The sequence below is a fragment of the Sinocyclocheilus anshuiensis genome, unplaced genomic scaffold, assembly GCF_001515605.1.
Source record: "Sinocyclocheilus anshuiensis isolate Anshui unplaced genomic scaffold, SAMN03320099.WGS_v1.1 scaffold572, whole genome shotgun sequence".
NCBI classification, from domain to species: domain Eukaryota; kingdom Metazoa; phylum Chordata; class Actinopteri; order Cypriniformes; family Cyprinidae; genus Sinocyclocheilus; species Sinocyclocheilus anshuiensis.
In genome coordinates, this window is record NW_015555778.1 from 1,450,531 (window position 1) to 1,465,784 (window position 15,254).

Consider the following 15,254-nt stretch of genomic DNA (forward strand, 5'->3'; position numbering starts at 1 on the left):
ATTTCTGTCAAAATTCGTACAGACCTTTAGGGCCATAAGTCGAACATGCCCACTGAGTTTCGTTCCAATCGACCTCCGTTAACCTTGTATAATAGGTGCTTAAATTTCTTTGGCCAATGGCGTCCATGTTTTTTTAGATACGTGAATGTCCTCATAGAGACTTGTGCCACTTTGGACAAAGACACTGCATATCAATTATCAAGTCGATCGGACCAACGGTTGCGTAGTTATAGCTGTTTTTCGTTTTTTTCCTTCTTATAGCGCCACCAAGTGGCAAAGCTGCGCAATTTTTTTTATATTACCAAAGATTGTGCTCCTACACATGTGTATCAAGTTTGGTGAAGATATCTCATTCCGTTCAAGAGTTATACTTCAATTAACATTTGGCTAACGTTAGCATAGAGGCTTCTTGGCGTACTGTTTTGCGCAAAAAAAATCGAAATTTCAACTTTTGTTTGATAATTATTGATATTCAGTGTCCAGCGAATATCTCTGCAGTGGTTTGGTTCTGATCGGGTGAAAAACCTCGGACTAGTTCGCAAAAGTAGGTTTGGGATATAGGTCAATTTTACGGAAAAACCATGCGTCATAGAGAAAATCTGTCTGTCTCCAGATGTAAAGACAGACAGTAAATTTGTAAACGATGTACATTTTTTGAGTCTACGACAAAAGGTGTACGAGTTAGGGCTAAAAATGTCTGAAATGTAATTTTTTTGCGCTGTAGCGCCCCCCTTTGGCCGATTGGGGTGAGCCTTTGTCAGAATGTCCCCTCAGGGAGCTCTACCTTCTGGCAAAGTTTCAGCTCTCTAGGCCTTCCGGTTTGGTCTGCACGATCAGTTTTAGCGGAGAAAAATAATAATTTAAAAAATCCTTACAATTACAATAGGGTTTCAGCACTGCATGCTTGAAGCCCTAACAGCCAAGGCCGTATTAACCATTGGGCTAGGCGGGGCTGAAGCCCCGAGGCCCGAGCAAGGAGGGGGCCCGTGATTGGCTGTAGGGTAAATTGACTGGCGCGCCGATCGCCAAAGTCACCACGCCCCCCACTTATTAGCGCTGTTATTTAGTTGAGCTTTTCCGTAAATTCCATGCATTACCATTTGAGATTGAAGCTTAAAGTCTTAATTTGGTTTACCAAGCAAATGCATTTATTCTATATTTGACATTGACATTGACATTGACATTGACGACATGTGCAGGTATCTATCAGGTGATCGCTGCCCAGCCTGTATGTCTGCATTCACCTTCACTCTTCACTTCATTATGAAGTAATCTGGAAATGTTCGCGCAAAGAACAATATTCTATAAGTAAAGATGTCAGCAATTCTGAGAGAGAGGGGCTCAAAAAAAGAAAAACTTCAAATACAAACAACAGAAAAAAAACGTAAGTTAGTCAGTAAATTCCCCAGCTATCAGGTTATTTTACTAAAGCTGATGATGGAGTGGAAGTTGCTGGAACAGCAAGTGAATCGCATCATATGACCCCTTTAAAAATAACAGTGGTTTGTGATTGTGAAATAACAAATATTTTATCGGGAGCGTTTATGCTGGTATGTTGTGGAGCTTAGGAGATATTACAGAACCATTTCATGTAAATTTCTTCGATGTACTGAAAAAAATCTATATAGATTATTTTATGCGGGAGCAGGACAAAACATGAATGTCGCGGGCGGGAGCGGGACCAGATAAGATATATTTCTGCGGGAGCGGGACTGAAAAATCCATCCCGCGCAGGTCTCTAGTCCAGACCACATCATACATGTTAAAATTAATTGTGGAAAAATATTAACTTCCTTTCTATTAATGCAATACAGTGAACGTGAACTGTCTGTGGTCTCCCAGTGGTTTACATTATGGACAATTTAGCATTATGTGAATAATTTACAATCATATGCCTTCATCTCCAAATTATGTTTTTTTTTTTTTTCTTGCATTTCATAATGAAAGTGCCAATTCATTGTCTGCCAATTCTTTTTCATGAAGTGTGCAAAGGATTATTGGGTGATTGGAGGACATGAAAGATACACTTGATGCATCCTTCAAAATAAGGCAAATGAAGGGCACAAAACGAAGGCAGCTTTCCGAGGATCCTTCAGACTGAGTTGGCCTTTGACAGTGCTTGATGGCGTGGCAGCCTAGAAATGCAGCTTTACAAGGAATAATGTCTCCACAACCGAACACGCCTGATTCTGCTCATCACCATTAGCATACTCCATGTCCTGAAACGTGTCAAATAATTGTCAAATAAAATGTGTTGTTGGCATCCAGGACCAAGAAGCAGCATTGTCTTACACTAACAAAAAGCAACCTGTAGTGTAATATTTTTTTAGATGTTTTAATAAACAGTATGTTCATTCAAACATTTTAAACTATTTCAAGTTTCAAAGTTGAATAAAAAATTGCAATAAAATAATCAATAATGATGTGATTGAAAGTGGTGATGTCCAAGTTACGTTTACTTAATTATTAGTCCATTGTGAACTGTTGGACAGTTACTTTAGACAAATGGGTGCTTTTAACATTTAATTTCATAATATTTCTATTGTTTTTTTTTTATGCTGTTGAATAAACTTTTTCTGAGAAGGCACTCCCTCGCCTCCTTGGAAAAAACACCCGTTTAATAAGCAGGTAAGTTTTAGACAGACAAGCCTTAAATCCCTTTTAATAATAGTTTTACATCTACAGCAGATTACAGTATGTATAGTTTAGGTATTTTTCTTTCTGGTAGCCCATGAGAACATTCATATTTTTTTAATCAAACTCTGATTGATCTCTGCGTTATGCTTGCGGCTTTACTTTTTGGTCAGATTGTTCTTTCATGTTCAAAGCCATAAGATTACAAATTCAAAACATATATCACATGAAAATTGTAAATCTGTGGTTCATATAACTTAGAATCGTGCAGTCTTATGAGTTTGTAATGCATTTCCCCTGAATTAGTGCTTTTAGCTGTATCTATTCTATTTCAATGTAAGCTGTGGAAGGTGAATAAAAATCAAACAGAAAGAAATTCAAACACAGTCAAGTACTTACCTCTGTGGATATTTATTTTTGGCAAAGAACAAAGATACAAAAGATCTATAACTGGCCTGAATAATCAACAACACAAGGCGCCAATGAATGCCAGGAAGTAGGATTTGTTACTCCCTCATTTCTGTTACCTCATCTTTTTAGCCATTGTGCTGTGCTGAAAATCCTTTGCTTGTGGAATTGCTTGTAAATCTCTCATTATGCTATATTATCATCAACTTTTGGATTAAATATTGTTGTTAGCTTGCTTTCTTTCAATTAGCATAGATTTTGCATTTCTTTTTGGAACTAATTGATAATAGGCCTCAATGATCTGAGCTTACGGACCTCGTTTTTTGAGTGAAAAAAACATTATTTGTGGATAATTTTGCCAATGTTCAAACAAAAACAGGTTCTTAGGCTCAGATCAATAGTCTACAAAGAATCAGTTCCAAAAAGAAATACAAAACAGATGATAATTGAAGTTGATACAAAACATTTAATCCAATATTTGGTAATAATATAGCATAACAATTTTTGTCAATAGGTTTTAGTCCAATGCGATAACATTAACTACCATTTTTGGGAAAAAGAAAATCCTCTCTGGCACTGTCACATTAGTTGTGTTGCAACACGAACACAATGATGAAGGTGAAAGACAATCTTTAATAAATCCACAGGCAGGTAATCCGTACAACTACAAAATCTCAAGAATAGAGATGAAGTAGGATAATTAACGACACACACCTTAACTAAAGGACTGAATCAAATCAATAACCATGACAACCAACACAACAGGGAAAATGTGCAAACTGAAACAAAGTTCAAACTAAGTGAGAGTGTGACAGTATGCCCCCTTTGGAAGGCGCAACCTCACACTGACAGATGAATGGAGGAAGAAGAAACGGGACAGGGCCAAACAAAAAGGTCCAGGGTGGTACAGAATGTGGAGTGATCCAACGGGTGACCTTGAGCAAGGAAGGACAGATGTTACCCAGTAACATCCTCCACAGAGGAGGAGGGAGGAGCCATGGAGGGAGACGACCCGACAACACCATGGAGACAAAGGTGATGGCAATGCTGGAGATGGAGCCCACCATGAAGCTGGAGAGCTGATGAAAAGGAGAGAGACCAAAGACCAGAGGGCAGAGGTTGAGCTGGAGCAACCAAGGGGGGAGGTGGAAACTGAGGGAGGGTGGAGCTAGCCAAAGGGGTGGAGGGCCGGAGGGCAGTGAAAGGCCTGCAAGTCCGTGATGAAAGCGGTGTAAAGTCTGACCCATGTGAAGCCGACTTACTGAGGAAGCCTGGCGAGGCCAAATGCCTGATGGTCACTGCTAGAGGTTAGGGAGGAAGGAGCACAGGCGCAGGAGCCAGGGTGATGGGTCGAGATGGAACGACGTGCTCTGAGGCCGGAGGTGGAGCCACAGGCTCCTCAGACCCAGGAGGAGATGGCTTCCCAGCAATCCAAAGGTGGTGAATCCACACCACTGAGAGGAGGCTGAGGTGGTACAGAGGGGCTGATGGGAGGTAGCGAGGACTAGGTGGCAGGAGTAGCTGAGGACTGAGGAGGACACTGAAGAAAAATGCAAAAACCAACAAAAAACAAAGCATTCCAAATGGCAGATTCGAGAGGTGGTGGGAGAAGGAGGCTGGGCGGGGTTAGCATGACTGAAGATGAAGAATCACATCTTGGCATAATGAAGGGACACAGGGAATTCATCTCTCCACATACACTTAAGCTGTCCATTAAATCCAGCCGGTACTCACTCTCAGTGGCGGGAGGGTGAGCGGGACTCGCTTCCAACCCCTCATAGTCCACGAGGACTCCCACGGCAATGGATGGTACAGCCGGCTTGCACACCTGGTCAAACGGGTTCCCCTCAGGCTCTGATGTGATGTCAGGCTCAATCACTCCTCCTGGAGTGGGCTCTAACATCACGGCTTAGGTGCTTTCTCCATTTGCGTTGGGCTCATGCTGTCACTCCTCGCAGCAGGGTGGTACTGTGCTGGGCACTGGGTTAGTAGAGGGACTGGCATCCCTAAATTAAATCGATAACCATAACAACCAACACAACATGGAAAATGTGCAAACTGAAACAAAGTCTAAACTAATTGAGAGTGTGACAGGAAAATAAAGTGTGGATCATGAAAAATAATTTTCCTTAAAAACAAAAAGTGGATTTCTTATTATCTGAAGATTTTTTTAACAAATAATTTTGTTGATGAATTTAATGTTGTTGTTGTTGTTTTTTACAGAATTAGTTCTGAAGCACTTCATGAAAATAGCGTGAATGGCAGAGAATTCAAATAATGTAGAGGAAAGTTGAATCACTGTTGCTAGATTGTGTACATAAGTGTGTATGCATATGTTTTGATTTCGATAAACTTGGATTGATGTAATGACAATTGACACAATAACTTTATTCTATACAGAAAATTTACTTTGACATGTAAAAAGGCACATAAAACTACTTGTACTTCTAATCACAGAAAGCCAGATATATGACGGAAACTATACAAAGTTCTGTCATGACTCAATCACAATATAATCACATCATTATTCACATGGCGCAACTGATTGGTTTTAGTTGCATCAGCAGCCAATGAGCTTGCTGCTCAACATTCAAATACTTGGCTAATACTTGCTGTAGCAGTCGCAGCACGCTTCAGAAACACTCCACCTTCCCTAGCTCCACCTGTATAGATCTGCTACAGAGTATTTCACGTATAGTGGGGTTATTTCATGTATGTTATATGTGCAGCAGCAGTGTTTCTTACATGCTCACAGTAACATGTCTGTGGATGTATTGGCAGTAGCAGGTCTCTGTACTGGCTCAGGCTCTGCAGGCTCTGTATACAGTATTACCAAGTTAATTTTCCGAGAGTTGTTATGGCATAACTTTTGTAACAGAAATCTGCACAGCTCCTGAAATAGTTGGAGTGACTCAACTTACCCACTGGCTCATCTTACTTTGCTTTTCTACAGTGTAAAATTTTCAGATAACTCCCTTCATTAACATGATCTCACTGCATAACGCCCTACAATGCCTGTGCAAGCATCACCTGAATGAATAACAGTCATGTAGTGAATGTTAACACCCAGAGACTGCAGCTTGAACTTGTCCATGTAATCATCTCCCATTCATGTACTAATACCAAGGCAAACATTCGCTAGTAGATGTTTTCTAGGTGTGTACCTGTCGATTTCCCTCTGTCTGTGTCTGTCTTTTATGCAACAATACCCCTATTATTTTTTTTATTCAGGACAGTCAGATTCCTGGCTTTACAGGTTTCTATCGTAAGTCATATTGTATCAGGGATACCTGGCATGCAGACAGATACTGTGTACCGTTCTCACGATGTAAAACGTCTGATGATTTTCTCCTGCAACCATGTTATCACCTGTTGTGAAAGGTGTGACTACTAATGGGAGTGTGATGTGAAGAGACAAATAAGGGTCTTGTTCTCTAGCTGGCAGCTTTCACTGTAATAATGTACTCAAATGTAACATGCACATGCTGTGAGTAAACCGGCAGGGTTTTATTGAGAGACTTTTTATAGCAAAATGCTTTTGGCTGACAAACTAGGATGTCCCTGGGGAGATAGACGGTTGCTTTATAGTGTCTCTATATTTTTGCTGCAGTTATTGAGGTTGATTTGTGGTTTTTCTGGAGCAGAATTTAGAAAATAATTTTCTGCGAAACAGCATTGACTCTCATGTCACACAGAAGGAACAAAAACTTATAGCCAATGCTGCATTTATTTGATAAAAAAATACAATAAAAATTCTAATATTCTAATATATTATCTGTGTTAAAACAGTTGTGCTGCTTAATTTTTTTGTTGAAACTGTGACACGTTTTTAAAGGATTATTTCATGTATAGAAAGTTCAAAAGAACAGCATTTATTTTAAATACAATTTTTTTTGTAATATTATAAATGTCTTTACTGTCCCTTTTGATCAGTTGAATGCATCCCTGCTGTATAAAAGTATTAATTTATTTAAAAAAAATCTTACAGATCTCAAACCTTTCCAGTAAAATGTATACATATATATATTAGACTAAATTTATCGACAAAAACTTACAGCATATCCGATGTTTTTGAGTGGATATTTTAGAAGTGTTTTATAAGTCGTGTGTCCGAAGAAAAATTAATATTTAGGCTATGTTAAATGTAGGGATGGGTATCGTTAAGGTTTTAACGGTATTACTACTCTTACGATACTGCTTATCGATTCGGTACTTTAACGGTATTCTTATCGGTACTTTTTGATATATATATATATATATATATATATATATATATAACAAATTAGAGATTATACTGTCTGATAGTGAAAATCTTAGCATTTACAATGCATGTCCTCCACCCGTCAGTATCAACAGGTTCTGTGCTTTAATTTACTATAGTTTATGATACAGGCGCAATGCATAACTACAGTTGTACTTTAATTAGAGCCCTTCCTTATTTAATTGTGTGTAAAACCAGCAGCTGCTGCCATTATAAAGGAAATTGTAACCCCTAGGGTGTGTGTCTCTCTGTATACAATAGCACAATATGTTAGATTCCTCTACCAGAATATTAAGCTTAAACTGTAGTTGTGTTTTGGAATGGGTTACACTTTATTTTGATAGTCAGATTTAGCGTTCTAAACACAACTATAAGTAACTTTGCAACTACATGTCAACTAACTTCCATTCATTTGCAACATGTCAACTAACTCTCATTTAAGTATTAGCGGACTGTTAGACGGTTAGGGTTAGTAAAATAAGTTGACATGTGCTTTCACATGTCAACTTGTTTGTTGATGCTCTGCAGTAATATACCTATTTGGGCCTAAGGGACCCATGTTATGCAGCTTAGCATGTTCCAGTTAGCCATAGCAAGTAAAGGCATTGCTACCATACAGTGTTGGGGAAAGTTACTTTTAAAAGTAATGCATTACAATATTGTGTTACTTACTAAAAAAGTAACTAATTACGTTACTTAGTTACTTTTTATGGAAATTAATGCGTTATGTTATTTTTGCGTTACTTTTTCTCATCTGCCTTTCCCTCATTTTTCTTTCTTCAGAAACAAAAAAAAAGAAGCACAAATGTTATGTTTATCTAAAGCCATTTTTGCTTATTAGTATGGTTGATCATCGAAAGTCAGCAGCAAAGATACTGGTTAATAAAATGGAATTAAATACATAAAGGATATTTGTGTTATTTAACATGTTTGCGTCATGTCCTGAGTTTGATTTGACGGTTTTTATTCATTTTGAATAATACTGAATCTTATACGAATACTGTTTTTGTGCGAGTGAGATGAGTAAATGCATGTTGACATTTAGTCTAGAATTACAGTAACATCATGCTCACACAGCACAAAACAACACCTCTGCACTCACTCCTGATTTCTCTCAACATGAGGACAAGAGAGCTGTCAGTCAATACATGAGAAAACAAAGTAACTGGCATTACTTATTTGAAAAAGTAACTCGGATATTTTTTTGTAAATTAAAAAGTAATGCATTACTTTACTAGTTACTTGAAAAAAGTAATCTGATTACGTAACTCGCATTACTTTTAATGCGTTACCCCCAACACTGCTACCATACCATCTGAACTCAAAAAGCCTCTCTCTTTATTGATGGCCATTTGTTAAATATTCTGACAACAATAGAACATGGATTTTCCAGCACTGACACACTATTTTACCCGCTAAAAAACGAAACAAAATGAATGATAGTCACATAGCATCACCTGGTGGCTAAACACCTCTACTGTGGCATCAGATATACGGCCACTGCCACGAACCCACTCCATTTCACACACATTTACAGCATATGTGTTGTATACAATCACCTGATTTCAGATTTGTGATTGATTTTCGGTTCCTTTCATTTGATTCTCATCATTCATGTCTGAGTATTTGTTTGATCATAGTTTACCAAGGAAGTTTTTATTTAGTGGAAACACACCCATTGAGTTGCATCCTTAAATCTAATGATGAATCACAGCGACAGCTCAAGCTCACACTGGTCTATGATCAATGATCTGTGTCTGTTCACATTGAACTAGATGTGTCATGTTTTCTTCTGCTGACACCTATTTAAAGGAATAGTTCAGCTAAAATTACTTTGTCATCATTTACTCAAATCCATCTGACTTACTTTCTTTTGCAAAAAAAATACAAAAAGAGAAATGAGAAAAATGAGACCACCCTTTCTCTTAACGACTTAAAGTTAAAATGTGACCCTGGACCACAAAACCAGTCATAAGTGTCAATCTTTCAAAATAAATAAGCTTTCCATTGATGTATGGTTTGTTAGGATAGGATAATATTTGGCCGAGATACAACAATTTGAAAACCTGGAATCTGAGGGTGCAAATCTAAATATTGAGAAAATCGCCTTTAAAGTTGTCCAAATGAAGTTCTTAACAATGCATATTACTTATCAAAAATTAAGTTTTGATAAATTTACAGTAGGAAATTTACAAAATATCTTCATGGAACATGATATTTACTTAATATCCTAATGATTTTTGGCATAAAAGAAAAATCAATAATTTTGACCCATACAATGTATTTTTGGCTATTGCTACAAATATACATGTGCTACTTAAGACTGGTTTTGTGGTCCAGGGTCACAAATGACTTTTAAATGCCTAAATGCTGGTTTCAGCCAGTTGCATCATTTTATTGGGTTATTTTTAACATTGTAGCACACAGACACTTTATAATTGTTGTAAAATTGCTGTTTTAGTTTGCACTGGTGATTACAGGTTAATACAGGGAGTTCAAAAAGCCTGGAAGAGAAAACTAGAAAGTTAGTTAGGTTGGTGCGCCTGCTGTCCCAGGAAAGTGATGATGGAGAACACGTCGTTGCATACCATATTCAGCCAGGCCCTGAAGAAAGCAGAGAGAAACTACTGCATTACCCGCCGAGAGCTGTCAGCAGTGGTGCTGGCACTTCGCCTCTTCCGGCCCTACCTGCATGGGAGGAGGTTCCAGCTGCGGACAGAAAACGCATCCATCACCTGGCTGTTAAGTTTCTGAAACCCAGAGGGTCAGGTGTCTCGGTGGTTGGAGATTCTCCATGACTAAGATTTCGAGGTGCAGCACTGGGCCGGCCGGCAACATGGAAATGCGAATGCCCTGTCTTGCCGCCCCTGTGAGGTGATCGACTGCTGCAATTGTATGAAGTAGGAAGATCAAGAAAAGGCTGCAGAATGTGGAATTGATGGTTCGGCGAGTTGATGGAGGGGATGGGGCCTGCGACCCCCTGGAATCTCATGAGTTACAGCGTCAACAGGAAGCAGATCCCGCCCTAAAGAGACTACGCAAGTGACTGGTAGCAGGTGAGCAGCGAGAGTGGCAGGAGATCACGACTCTTGGCCCAGAAGTGAAAGCCTATTACTCCCAGTGGGCAGTGGCAGACACCCCGGCGGCAAGGCCACCTTACTGCAACTGCTAGTGCCCCACTCCTTACAGCGTCAAGTCCTACAGCCAAGTCCCCTCCACTCAGATGAAAAAAGCCAATCACAGCATAGAAATGGAGAAGCGCCAAATTGTAATCTCCTCCTCATCAGAAAGTGATAAAGGTACCCTTCCAACAGACACTCCTTGTTCTGAGTCTCAGTTCTGTAAAGGAAGAGACAATAACAGACACAAGTTCTGAGCCTCTGGCCTGTGTGGTAGGAGACAGTAGCAGATGCACACATGTTCTGAGTCTCCGGCCTGTTACAGGGAAGGCAGCAACAGACACAACTGTTCTGAGCTTGCAGCATGTCCAGTGAGACACTAACAGATCACCAATGTTCTGAGCCTGCGGCCCATGAGGGAAGAGACAATAACAGATACCAAGTTCTGAGTCTCCAGCCTCCAGCCTGCGAGGAAAGAGATACTCTACGTTCAGAGTCTTTGTCCAGCGAGACAAAGTGGATTGTTGTGCCCAGAGAGGAAGAAGACATACAGAAATTTGCAACAAGTTTAAGCTCCGGCGAGCACACCTTCACTTCAAGGTACTTCACATCTGCGTGTTCCAGACTAAGGACCTTCTGCTCCTACTCCAGGCCCATGTCTGCATTCCAGATTTTTAACCCTTTAGTGCTCCAGGAGATCAGCATCCTACAGTGCTTTGTGTTCAAGGCTGTTGAAACCTCCCCACTGCATTGCTACCAGCACAACCAGTAAAAGAAGTCACCACCACCAGACTGCTCACTTGACCACAAAGAACGTAAATATCACTTATCCAAATCTCTTCCAGAGACCTTGGCACTGTTTTTGTATTATCAGTATATGATTTTCTCATTTACACAAGATGTTATATTGCTGATGTCAGTTGATTAATTTACTTGTTTGATACATAATAAGGATATTCACCCAATTAGTCTCAGTTTATCTTTTCATAAGATAACATAACTCTGCCATAGCAGCACCCAAATTAATCATCCACATTTTATGCATCTTATGCACTTTATTCCTTTTTCGTTCATGGTATTCATTTAGTAGCTGTTTATTACTCTTGTCTATCTTTTGTTAATAAAATACATTTTTTTTACACTTGTGTCTTCCTTGTGTTGATAATACAGTAAGAGGTTCTACAAGTTAGATATCCCACCAATCTTTCTTATCTGATGTACCCATAACCGCACCTTCAGTGACGTGATCCAAAATCATAATGTCATCGACGTGACCCATCACTACACTATTTTGCCTCCCTAGGTTGGCGAAAGCTAAATCAATACACTACATCGCTGTTATATGTAATTTGATGCGCGCTATGCGTTTGCTGGGTTGAAACTGAAACTTAAATGTCTGACAGATGAGATGGCAATGGCATGAGGTGAATCTGATTTTGATTCAACTTGATGCAACTCAATGAATATATAAGATTGTCATTTAATGAACTGGAACAGTCTATATCAGTTTTCTTCCCACAGATTCCCATTGTCTGCTGTTGCTGCTCCCGTCACGTCCTAAACATTTACAGAATGTTATGTATTTACAGTACATTATGGTTGTAAAAGACCAACCTGCCATTGAATAAAAAATATTGTATATAAACTGTTCCTGTTCATATATATATATATATATATATAAACAACCCAGCAAATGGGATGATGAATAAAACCCAACAAGCTGGGTCAAAATAACCCAGCATGTGTTCTGTCCAATATTTACTCAGTGCTGGGTTGTCAAATAACCCAGAAATGGTTGTTTTGAACCCAGTATATTTTAGAGTGTATGATGTCAGAAGACTTGTAACAAAGTGAACAAATTGTACAGACTAATAATATGAAAATTTTACAGTGGCAGAACAAAACAAAAATAAAAACAAAACACACAAGGTGTTTTAAATGTACATATTTGAATCTTTTTCTGGGAATTATTACACAAGTCCTTAATTGAGCTTAAATTTATAATTGAAAAAAAAAACCAACAACAAACAAAACAAATGTTAAAAAAAAGTAAAATGATCATCTACTTGAATTAAAGACCGAGCAGTTCAACATGTGTTTAATCACTACAATTTTGCCCTTATTGATTTAAATGTGTGTGATGTCAGGACTGGCGTGTAAGAAAACATGATGTCCCAGATGACTGCATATCAAATAGCCAGCACTGTACATTTGTCAGCAAGAAGACAAAGAGTCAAGAGTTTGGAATGACTTGAGAGTAACAAAAATGTAATTTTAATACCCAACAATTCATTACAAAATCCTTTCTCAGCATAACACTGAAGCCAAAGTGTTGCTGACCTTGAAAAATTAAAATGTTCTTGCTTAGGTTATGGGTGATCACTCTTATAAGCTCATCATGGATAAAAACAACATTGGATAATGTGGGGAACATTACAACATAGATTTTATTAAATCTATCATCCTACGCAATAGGTTTTACAGTATCAAGCAGGTTACACCGAAAGTCTCCACCACGTTGAAGTGTAGATATCTTTTCAGTCATCTAATTTTTATCTCTTTACACTGTCATAGGAATGTACCTGAGCCCTCATAACTTAAGATTGTCAAAATGAGATTATATACTCCAGAATGCTGCTTTACCAGATATATAACTCTCATGTAAAATGATCTTAATGGAGTTTTTTTTTTTTTTTTTGGATAAAGAATGATATGTTGAGAATGAATTGTTATTTCTAAATGAATGATTAGTCACATTGCATGTGCCTTTAGCATGTAAGTTGGATGGTAACAAACAACTTACACTGAAAATTATTTATCCTTTAGAGAAATAACATAAAGAGAGAAAGATGGACATTTAGTGGCTTTTGGGAACACATTAGTAAAGGAGATTAAAGTAAACCAATGAGCTCAGATACATGAGAAGAAATATTTTTGTTATCAGTTGTTATCAGTTTGAACATCATGGTGTGAAACCACACCCTTACCTAAAACAAACCGCACACATAAATGCTTGTTTACCATTTGAACCTGGTAATGTTGGCGCACACAATCAGGTGTTCGGGTACATTTCACATTTGTAATTTAGAAGCGGGGTTAGCACAGCTTTTTACCCGGTGTTTCGAAAGCCTGCTCCGGTGTCAGACTTGTGCAGTGTGAATCGATGCAGTGTTAGAATGTTACGACTAGATGCTTAGCAACCGACAGCCAAAGGCGTGAATCATATTCACGTGCTGTGGACAGTCACGGAAGCACAGTCTGCGGCTGAGTGGAAAATATCAAATAGTGACAGAAAACGTGAATTGGAGAGAAGAAGAGACTAATAAAGAGTTTTATCATAGCTTTATAGTTCACTAAGAAATCCAAGTCAGTACAGGATAAAAAACAAGCCCAAAACCAGCACAATCGTGTTTTTTCCATGGTTTTCCCTTCCATCATGGGTCCCCTCTGACGAAAACGCCTTCCTTTGAAGGTGGGAGATGGCTTTAATCCACGAACTAAAAAACTAACTATTTTGACGGCAACACTGAACCCAGGATTCTCAAAATTTGTATTGCCCTTAAAGTTCTATAATCTACTTTTTTTTTTTTAGCAGTCTTTCACTAATTCTCTAGGCCTTGATAGGGATCTAGTGTGTTGACATACAACAAGACCTTTGACCATGTGCTACAACTGGGTGTGTTCATTTTAAAAAAGCATTTAGTTTTCAGATTAATGGAAATGTTATGATTGAAATTCTTGATAATTCAGTCCAGGACAAGAAGTGCCACATTTTGACTTTAAACAACATAAAAAATGTTGATGTTCGGGTTCTAGAGCACAAGGGTTCATACCCACCTGTTCCTTGGAAAGCAAAGCGTCCTCTCCCCTCCCCCATCCTGGGCAGGTATTTAAAGTTTTTTTGAATCTGCCAAGCATTTGTGTCTGTGTTTTGTTTCCCACTTCCACACTCAAGACCATAACCAGGACAGCACAATGTCTTACCCCTCTTCCAGAACCATCAGTGTATATGGAGGAGCTGGTGGTCGAGGTACCAGGATCTCCTCGTCCCCCTCACCAAGGGGCTTCAACCTAGCTGATGGTTTAGACCCGTCCGCTGACGAGAAGACCACCATGCAGAATTTGAATAACCGCCTGGCCTCCTACCTAGAGAAGGTTCACTCCCTGGAGAAGGCCAACGCTGAGCTGGAGCAGAAGATCAGAGAGTGGTATGAAAGTCGCCCTGATGTCACATTCGACCACACCATATTCCTGGACACCATCAAGGACCTGAGGAACAAGGTAAGTTCAGAGTGGAGTGGGGAGTGCAGACAGGTCTTCAGACAGAGAGGTATTTGAAACATGATATACAAGCATGATATTAGTGTACTTCTCTGTACTGTGAAGCTAAATACAGTTTTCGATAATTAAAATAACGCAAAACTAAAATATAAAAATTAGATGAAAAATTCTAACTTAAAAAAATTGTTGACACTTTGCCTAGTCAACTAACTGAAATAAGTTTAAGTTCAAGTTCTAAAACTAAAGCTGAATAGAAATTACTAAAACCTCAATTAAAATGTAATCTGAAAATATAAAAATAAGAATCTAAATATTAATAAATACTATAATCCCTTACCAAAAAGTAGTATACTTCAAGTTTATTTTAGTAAGTATACTTAAGTAAAGTTCAAGTATATTTTTAAGTATAATTTATGTAGTAAGTATACAAATATCAGTGTACTAGTAGTATACTTGTAAGTGTATTTCAAATTCTATTTCAATACTCCTTGGGACTAAATTGGCCCACTTTCTAGTATATAAAAGTATACTTTTAAGTATACTTTAAGTAT

The 15,254-nt window shown here is 38.5% G+C and overlaps 1 protein-coding gene across 1 annotated transcript in view; it reads left to right on the top strand.

The window, feature by feature from the left end:
* Nucleotides 1-14,388: 14,388 nt before the first annotated feature.
* Nucleotides 14,389-15,254, top strand: part of LOC107674549 (keratin, type I cytoskeletal 42-like) — a 7,411-nt gene continuing 6,545 nt past the window's right edge. The window contains exon 1 of the mRNA XM_016468544.1: nucleotides 14,389-14,703. Coding sequence (XP_016324030.1) covers nucleotides 14,398-14,703 — 306 coding nt within the window. The 5' untranslated portion in view covers nucleotides 14,389-14,397. The remainder of the gene's footprint in view (nucleotides 14,704-15,254) is intronic.